This window comes from Carex rostrata, chromosome 18 (genome assembly GCF_964058835.1).
Source record: "Carex rostrata chromosome 18, lpCarRost1.2, whole genome shotgun sequence".
In the NCBI taxonomy this organism is placed as follows: Eukaryota; Viridiplantae; Streptophyta; class Magnoliopsida; order Poales; family Cyperaceae; genus Carex; species Carex rostrata.
In genome coordinates, this window is record NC_135935.1 from 9,063,554 (window position 1) to 9,074,032 (window position 10,479).

Sequence of the window (10,479 nt, forward strand, 5' to 3'; positions counted from 1 at the left end):
CTCTCTTTTTTCTCTCTCTCTCGTTACTCACTTATATTTTACACATTTTTAGAGGTGGGTGTTTTTTTTTCTCCATTCAAACTCACCTATATTTTTGATGATATATATGAAACTTTGTGAATATAAAACCCAACGAACATCTTCTACGCGATTCTCTTTCAAATGAGACCTGGAGATTAATATAGTTATTCTAAAATTAAAATTATTTCTTAAAAGACTATGCCTTGAAATTTGATACATGTGCGTATTTAAGAAATAAAGAATACATTTACAATTTTGAAAGTTTCGGATTGGACAAGAATTTATCAAATATCAATTTAATATACAATTGAATTTGCGTGAATTACTATTGCATAAAACTAAAAGTATTCAAATTTAGTATCATTCATTTAAGGAAAAGTATCATATCTATATATTTAGTACCTACCACTTGAAAAGAAATTACTAAGTTTAAATTTTAGCATTGAATTGATGCATGATAAATTAAATGCGCAATCATGATTCCTGAAATGTGAACAAGTCGGATGAAATGTCAATCAAACTTAATGTCAATAAGTATACCTTACCGTACTGTTACGTTTGCCTAAAAGGAAGCATATTTTCTACAAAAAAAAGAAAGAAAGAAAGAATGAAAAATATATTTATAAGATAATCCTTACTAAACAAATGATACGATGTTTGCTTTATGGTTAAGTATTAATTAAATAATTATTGATCACAGTTTTTATATTTGTTATTTATTTTTATCAATAATCATTTAGCACAATAGTAACAACAAAAAATTGGAGTGGTTGAGCTGGAGCAACTTCACCGGAATGTTGTTATTTTATAATTTATATGCACCACATACATTATTTGATTAAGTTCGTATTAGTTTAGTTTCACTCGTTAGATTTTGAAATTCTAATTGAAAATAATTGGCAATTGCATGTCAATCTTGAGAGCAAATAAGATTTTCAAATACAGTAATTTGATCGATTATCACATTTTGTATCGTCTTTATCAGTGTTTATTTTTCTTAACATCTTCTAGAAATATTTTTACCAGAAATTAATATTTTTACTAGAAATTGCCTAAAATGGAAAACTCGGATTAAACAGAAACTCAGACTCTCTGGCAAAAGCTACCCACGCGCACGCGGAAGATTAGATCATTGTTTATTCCTAATCACCATTAATCTGGAATATTTGCAGATATAGCCCTGCAAATTTTAACATTGAACAAGTACGTTGTTCTTGATTTCCTGGTTTGTAAATTGTAATATATAGATATAGTAAATAAATGAGTAGTTAGTTTTAAGGATGCAATAAAAATAAGAAAAGGGACAGAAACACAATTGAGACAACTTGGAAGATTAAGGTAATGAATCCTTAATCCAAAATCTAATCTAATCCACCGTCAATCCCATTCCCACATAATAAAAACAGGTACACCAACAAAAACATACAAGTCGGAGTCGCTAACCCATCCACCTGTCTCTTTCCCTTTCCCCCTTCACTATAAATCTCCTTCCTCTCTCTTTCCCTTCCTCTAATCCCTCCCCTTCACTTAACAATGGCAGCTCTTCTTCCCTTCATTCCTCTCCTCCTCTCTTACCTCCTCCTCCTTCCCTCCGCCTCCCTCGTCGCTGCCTCCTGCTCCTCGGAGACCTTCTCCAAAAACCGCTTCTACACTACATGCAACGATTTACCCCATCTCTCCTCCTCTCTCCATTTCACCTACGACAGTACAAATGGAACCCTCTCCCTCGCATTCGTCTCCACCCCTGCTTCCTCTTCCGGTTGGGTTGCATGGGCGATTAACCCGACTGGAACCGGTATGATCGGTTCCCAGGCATTGATTGCATTCAAACAACCTAGCGGGTCCATGGGTGTAAAAACCTATAGTATATCCGGTTACGCAATTAAGGAATCCGCTATTTCTTACAAGACGAGTGATCTCTCGGCCGAATACGGGTCGGATGGGAAGATCCAAATGTTTGCTAATGTGGTTGTTGGGAAGGGCATGACGACTCTCAACCAGGTTTGGCAAGTTGGTGGATCGGTTACGAATGGCGTGCCGGATGTGCATGCTATGAAGTCCGATAACACGGCGTCTATGGGGAAACTGGATCTCGTCAATGGAGTTAGTACGGGTTCCAGCGGAGCCGCTCCATCAAATCATAAAAAAAATGTGAGTACCCCTATTTTAGTTACCTAATTCTCTTAATTTTATTTATTTGTAGTTTACTGCTAGTTTGTGTGTTGTCTTGATATCAAATTAGTAGTTTTCCTTTTTGTCTTTCAAAAATTTATCCTCCCTTGCTGCATCCGCGCACTTTGAAAACCGAGCTTTTTTTTCTTTTTTCTTTTTTCTTTTAATAAGACTCATTATAAGGTGTGAACTTGTCCAATATGTTGTGTGATTCAACCGTTTTTGACTAATCTTGTTTCAAACGAGAGGCTCAATTTTTCTGAAAAAAGTTTCATGTCAATTTTAAAGTGTGAATTGAGTTGAACTTCAGTTAATTGATAGTTCAAAAGATGTGGTCCTTCAGTATGATCATCCCAAATTAGAAAACCAGCGCCAGTCTGAAAAAAACAAGGACTGAATGTTGAATTAGATATTTTGCAGGGGTATGTTTGTTAAAAAAATGCATGAAACTGACAAGATTTTCTTTGTAGTAGGACTTTGAAATAATCCCAGCTCTATGTTGAAAAGAAATCTATGACTATGGCCCTTTTAATTCAGTCAATTTAGTCTTCCATTGAAGTTGAAAGATATACTAATTTAATATTATCATCTTAATAAAATAATCACAAATTAGTTTATCAAGCATTGATGTTTTGAACCCAATAAAACATTGCCTTTTGTTCCTGAAACGCACCCAAAATACTCTTGTGCTCAGTACTGCGTTTTAACTATTTATTAGACCAGTCGGATGCTAATTCTAATATCTTCTTTTCTATGTTTTACAGGTGCATGGAATTTTGAATGCGGTGAGTTGGGGCATTCTTATCCCACTTGGAGCTATCATAGCAAGGTACGTGAGAGTGTTTGAAGTAGCAGACCCTGCTTGGTTCTACATGCATGTTTCTTGCCAACTTGCGGGATATGCCATTGGTGTTGCCGGGTGGGCCACAGGCCTCAACCTCGGAAAGGAATCCAAGGGAATCACCTATACCACCCACAGAACTATCGGGATTGCCATATTTGCCCTCGCAACTTTACAGGTGAGATTTCTAGTTTTCTACCTAAATAATAAAACCCTAATAGGTGAGATTTGCTTCAATACGAACATGGCTTCAATCCATTTGGTGCCATGTGTGCTGATGCAGCACATGATAGATAAACACCACCTGATCTTTTAGGGAGATGTACTTGGCAAAAACTTCAATGTGGACAATGCATGGAAGTGGTATGGTACTATTAGTCATTTGATTCTTTAGGCTAGCTGGTACTACCTGGTCTTGCTGCAATATGGTGTCTGATTCTAAGCCTTAACCTTATAGTATGGTAATTCGTCTATACAGAAAATAAATGACTTTCCTAATGAGACCGGCCATGACAAGTGGTTATGCATTTAGGTTTTAGGTACCAACAACCGAGTGTGTCTCTACATAAATCTGAGGTTGAAAAATGCTATATAGTAACTTTTTTTATTTATGAATAGCTTTTCGCACTCTTCTTGAGGCCAAACAAGGATCACAAGTTCCGGTTCTACTGGAATATTTACCACCACATGGTCGGGTACAGTGTCATAATTCTCGGCGCAATCAACATATTTAGAGGCCTCACCATCCTCCAATCCGAAGACAAATGGCGCACTGCATACATTGCTGTTATATGTGTGTTGGTTGGGATTGCCATTATTTTGGAGGCCATTACTTGGATGGTCGTGCTAAAAAGACGGCGTGGCAGCAAAAAGACGTATTCGAATGGTCATAATGTGCAACAACCTTTTGGGGTCTGATTGATCTTCTATTGGTTTTGAATTTTATGTTTTGGGTGTTGTTTTTTTTAGGGGTTTTATTTATGCAGAGAAATATAGGTGTGCCCTTGGCGCTGCATTTTGTTCTTGTGTGTATATCTTGCGCTCTAGGCTGGTGACCTACCTTCTTTCTTGTATGCTATAGTTCCTTTTATAGTAATGACATAGGTTGTTTCATAATTTCTATAATCTGATCATTTTGTATGATGTCGCTGTACATGACAATAGATTTGAGCTTAAATATATAGTCTGCCTGGTATTGTAATCTGAGTCGTAAATCGGATTGATTTTTTTAAGAGAGATGTTTCACCAAAATAATTTCTAGAAAACATCTAGTATTTAATTAAATTCATAACAACCTGCCAAATTAGTATTTCTAGAAAGCATGTCAAATATATGCAAGTAGATATCATTCATAACAATTAATAATTACGTGCTATTTTCTTACTGTCAAATTTTAAAAATTATTATATTGGGTAGTCTAGTTTTCTTGCACTTGATAGCTGACTTGTGTGGTACTGGTACAGTGGAACTTGATAGCTGACTGGCTAATTGAACTGATTGCACCTCAGCCCAAGTTATTCTCACATAGTCACATTACAACGACTTGTCTCACTCTCACGCGCTGGAATCACAAATTCACAATTAATTAATGTTACCATTCAGATTCAGGTTAGCTGTCTCAGTCTCCCTCTCCGGTCTCCACTAGGTTTCGTAATTTTAATATATTTTTTTTCTGGGGTTTATTTCAAAAGTGACTGCGCCTGAGGTGCGACTGTTTAACCACCACAAAACGGTAGCTTCACCTACTCTATTTTTATTTTTCTTTATTTTTTTTTCTTTTTTGGTTACACACCTACTGCTCTTGTACAAAAAGAAAAGGAGACATGGTGGCTTAGATAGATAGATAGATAGAAAGAAAGGGATATCTTTTTTTCTTTCACTTATTTGTCTCCTTTTTTCATGCCTTTTAATTGTTCCTTCACAAATAATTTTTGTATGATGCGAGTAGGAATTCTGCAAATAAATTACATTTTGTTCAAAGATTTTTGAATATTGAGCGTAAATCGTCAGATCTGATGCATGTGAAAGTATTTAAAAATTTACTGTTCAATAAATTTATATTATCCGTACAAATTTTAACACTAATCGAACGGTCTAGACAGTTTCAGACAATTTTTGTTTTCTCGTATTATTTGGTGAAGAAAATTAAAGTTCCACATTTGTCAAATAGTAACTGGTTGAAGATGTGAAAATTGAGCAGCAGTCTATATTTTGATTATTTTCTGAACTGTGAGTCTGTGACTGAGACATGCATTCTGGTACAGCAAAACTGTTCCTTTCTAGAACTAGAATGATGCAAAAAGAAAACAAATAAGTGGCTTGAAAAAAGAGGGAGAATCCATGTCGTTTGTTCTTTGGTTTTTGGTGCTTTCAATGGGGATTCGCATGCATTATATAATTGATGTTCCAATTCTAACAAAAAGATGTTCGTTGCCATTCAGAAAAAAAAGGAAAACTTAGAACACTCAATAGTGGGTAGTGTGTAGCACATGCAAGCTCCGAATTAGTTCACAATACATGTTTTATTTGGTTGTATCTATTCGGTGGCGGGGTTAAGTGAGCTCTACTTTATTAATTTTTAAAGAGCCCCTTCAAATTATAATATTTGTAATATTATCCAACAAATATTATTTTAGCATTTCTATTTTGCGTGTAAATATTTTGTAAATCAAATACTGTGTTGGATGTTGCTATCCTTATTGCGTCGAGTTTCTACTTTATTTTGAACAATTTTATGTATACCTTTTCTGGAGTTATGTTTTCGTCCTCTAAATTCATAATATCATATTTACCCTTTTAAATTTGAAAACCTCACGAATTTACTCAATTTATTGCCTTTTTTTTATTATTAAAACTCATTTTAAATTTATAAAGCTCTCATTTTATTCTTTATTTGAAAATATCAATATGTAGTATGTGTAAGAAAAATATTGTTTCTTCTAATTAGCCGGTTTATGAGGACATGTGGTTCATTCTCTATTGGTAACGCATATACAATGACATTAAGCATACATTTTTGTGTGTGTGTGTGTTACAAGTAAGAAAATTAATATTGATTTTCACAATTGGTTAATTAGAAGACCAAATATATATTTCTCTTAAACGTGTTACATATTTTTTTATTTTTTTTAGTAAAGACCAAAATAGATACTTTATAAATCGGTCAATAAGAAAATAAATTTTTTATTTTTGTAATTTAGAAGGTTAAATATGATATTATGAATTTTAGAGGGGGAAATATGTATTTTTGAAGTTTTTGGAGGGTATACATAAAATTCCCTCCTATTGAGTTGTGAAAATAACTGGATACAAATTAAGAAACAATAAACACTTCAATATCTAGTTATTTTACACATGTTTGCGGATGAGGAGGTACTTTGTAATTTAGGGTTTGTTTGACAAAACTCGAAGAATGCTAGAAAAATGGTGATTGAAAGAGTATGAAAATATGATGAATTTTCTTTTGAAATTAATTAAGACTGATAGTTGAAAAGGCATGATTCGATAATCGATATATACAGAGCTAAGCTAAGCTAATTAAGTATATATGTGCAGAATGGAGGGCATTAGACCAAATTTAATTTGACGTTCGGGTGGAGTCGTTTGATCTCTATTAGCATGGATCGATTTTTTTTAAAAGTTTGTGCAAATCAAGTACAAATGAATCTTTATGTTTATATAACAAATTATGATCAATGTTGTAGAAATTAAATGGCCAAGTCAGTCAACTAACCGGTCGTTTAGTCAGTGGTGATGATCAAACCGTTACAAATAGAGGATGCGGAATGCTATTTGATGATGAGAATGTTAAATTGACCGAATTATTCGATTAATCGTCTGTTTTTCATTTAAACAACCTGATTGATCGTCTAATTTTTCATTTAAACAACTAATTAGTTAGTCATTTTTATTATTCTTTGTTTTTTTTGTCTTTATATGTTATATGCACTATACTTTGTCTTATCTTATCTAGTTAATTATCTGAATTTTTTCTAAATGACAATTTTATGAAAACAAAGTTAATATAAATTTATTAGTTAAGTTTGATGAATTAAATTAATTATTTTTAATAAATTATAAATATATGCATATAACTTTAATGAAAATACAAAATGATCCGTAAAATTCTAATTAATCAGACACATGTTGATAAATCGCTTAGCGATACTCCGTTTGAACAAACACATATCGTTATTTACAATACTGATTCTGAATTTGCCCATTGAACCACTCCCCCACTCAATGTATGGGTTGTAAATGAAGATGAAATAATATCAAGATGAGTATACTTGGTCTCTTTCTCTTTTCTCTCTCCTTTCGCCATTTCTTTCATTTATTTTCAGATAAACTTAGATCTAAGCCACCCAATTATTTATAAAATTTATAATTCACAATAAATTTTCATCTATATTTGAGACTTGTAACTTTTCACACAAATAACATTACCTTTTATCACTTGTATCAAAAACCGATTTTTATTTCTTTGGTTTTTTATGCACCTTAATTTTGTTGTCAAAGTGTCCGGATAAATAGTCTTAAAATTTCTGTCTAAAATTTCAATTATTTTAATTCTTAAACATTATTATTCTATACATTTCTGTCTAAAATTTCAATTATTTTAATTCTTAAACAATCTAGTCATAGGTACAGGTGTAATTATACATACACACGAAAACTCCTTCCGTGTTTTTTCAGCGCCTGAGTGATCGTTACTTGAGCGATATATATTCTCATTTCCATTTGATTAATACAAGTCTCAGAGAAGAGAATATCTAAAAGCAAAATTGCTTTTCATGTCGAAATCAAGAACAAAGAAAAAAAAAATATTGATTTAACTTTTAGAAAGGAAACATTATTCTATACATTTCTGTCTCAAATTTCAATTATTTAAATTCTTAAACAATCTAGTCATAGGTACAGGTGTAATTATACATACACACGAAAATATATTCCTTCACATGTGAAAAATTCCATTTGATTAATACATGAGATAAGAAAAGAGAACATCTTCATTTGTTGTTTTGCCTTCATTATTACATCAAGAGCTTTCTTTAATCTTTACTTTGCATTTGATGGCTAGATATATCATAGTCAGTTATATATACACGTTTTGCACTATCTATCTCATCAAGAAAGTAAAGTACTAAAATCATTTAATTTCCACCTCATCTTTTGTACCTTTTGCTTTCATTTGGGGGCTCTCAGAAAGAAATACACAATACAAAGCATCAAGTTATTAGTGTCAGAAGTCGTTTTCATTGTATTGTATCAGGAGATAATGCATCTTTAAAACAAATTAAAGGTGGCTGTCGCAATTAAAAAAATCATCATGCATGTCTTAATCTAATTAATTAGAGCATGCTACAACTTCATGGGTTTCTCAACAAAACACCATTTTCAATTTATTTATTTTCCATAAAATCTCACTTAAGAAAATCTCTAGCAAAATAAAAACTAACTTCCAATGTACCTTAAATTATGTTCAGATAAACTTTTAGTCTAAGATACATTTTGACATACAGATCCATCCTGGTGCAGTATAAATGCTTGTTTAATTATATATTCTTTAAGAAGTAGATATTTATTCGAGTAAAAGTAGGGTGTTCTTAAGCTTACTAAAGTGTTTGGTGAGCTTAACTCCAAACTATATTATATCGGTTTCAAATGACAAATTTAAGCTGTTGAAATCCATGTACTTCACAAGTGATGAATTTACATGCAAAAATTTTAAGTTTTCAAATTATTTTAGTATTAAGTCAAGCGGTCAAAATTAGAACGTTTATAAATTAATTTTAGTGCATTCATTTTTTGAATATTTTTTTATCACTTGACTTTATACAAAATTAATTCAAAATTTTAAAAACTTTACATGTAAATTCATCACTCATAAAGTAAATCGGTTTCAACGGTTTGGATTTGTTGTTTGAAGCCAATCTAATAGATTTTGGAGTTAAGCTCATCAAACACGTTGGTGAGCTTAAGAACACCCTAGTTCTACTCTATTTATTCTTCGGTTTGATTTGTTATTTTTTTTAATGAATTTTTGTATACACATAACACATCACTATGAGCATGATCTCATTCTCATATTTCCATTTCACCAAAAAAAATGGGAAACGCACACACTGACACTAGGAGGTCAAATTAGTCAAAAGTTAGTGCATCTACGACAAGGCTCGTGTCCACTTTTTTGTGGTGTAAACTGGAAAAAATTTAAGTAGAGATCAATAATTGTCTTTCTTTTTAATTGTTTAGTTGGGACATAATTATATGTGTCCGGGAGGGGACACTCTCGCACTTTCTAGATCTTTCAGTAATAAACAAAATAAAGCAATATCTACTTGCCAATGGGCAACGGCCAACCCCATTCATTTCATAATTATTATATTTTAAACAGCGCGAGCGTTCAATTTGGAGGAACATCTTGCTCTCAGCCATTAAACAACTCTGCACTTCTTAGTAAAATACAGAATAGTAAACAAAAATATAACATGATGTAATGTAATGTGACTAATACGTCGTAATTTATCATGTCAAGTTACATTACAATATTTTTTTTTACATGATGTTATCAAAATAATGAAAAAAATTACGTCATGCGAATTATCATTTCATGTATGATCACGCCGTGACGTATTCAAATGTAACTTGAACGATACATTTAACTTCTTCTTTTTTTTTTCAGATTTTAAATTAATTGATTGAAAAAACTTAGAAAAAATGTTACAAAATATAAACAAATTGCAAAAACAAATTAAATAAAGAAAGAATATTGGAAAAACTAGTCACGTGACATGGCGGCTGTGTTGTTTTCGATCGAAGGGAGACATTACGTCACATACAAGTCACGTTACGTGACCGATATACATGACATATCGTGATGGAATGAGTAACGGCGTGACTAATTTTCTTTATTACAGACCCTAACTTTTATAATATTCAGTTTGTTCTTATTATTATTTCTCTGGAATTAATCAATCCTGTCATTTCTTTACCTAGCACTTAATTATGCTAAAATCATACTGTAACGTTTGGAACTGATATGGTATTTTTGGACCAACTTATGGATTTTGCAATCTTCGCCTTTTGGTTTTACGCAATTCCTCTTTTTAGTCAAAGAGACGGTTGCACTTGCACAGAAGCAGTTGCTTGGGGATTAATAATCGCCTTATCAGACCCATCAAGAAAATACCAGTTCAACAGTTGTAGCATCTAAATGGAACATTGATTTGATTTGACATGCGTCTTTTCTAATCTTTGGTACCGTCATAAGATCTGAGAATTCCTGTTGTTAGTTACCTACCATCTGAGATTGGTTGCAAGTTGCAACTAAACCAATTAATTAGCTCAGCTGTAAAGTTTGATTAGCGTATGACATCATTATAACCTTATTCATTAGCTGGGGAAAGTGGTTGATTTGACCAAAATAGAAAGATTCTCACTTT

The 10,479-nt window shown here is 32.4% G+C and overlaps 2 protein-coding genes across 2 annotated transcripts in view; one reads left to right on the forward strand and one right to left on the reverse strand.

Annotated features, from left to right (window-relative positions):
- Window positions 1-10,479, reverse strand: part of LOC144569785 (large ribosomal subunit protein eL32z-like) — a 55,331-nt gene that overhangs the window by 32,635 nt on the left and 12,217 nt on the right. The gene's annotated exons all lie outside the window — the stretch shown is intronic.
- Window positions 1,459-4,150, forward strand: LOC144569396 (cytochrome b561 and DOMON domain-containing protein At4g12980-like). Its single transcript, XM_078319726.1, has 3 exons — window positions 1,459-2,172; window positions 2,958-3,212; window positions 3,653-4,150. Exons 1-3 carry the CDS (start codon window positions 1,555-1,557, stop codon window positions 3,950-3,952), a joined length of 1,173 nt encoding a protein of 390 aa, XP_078175852.1. The 5' UTR covers window positions 1,459-1,554; the 3' UTR covers window positions 3,953-4,150.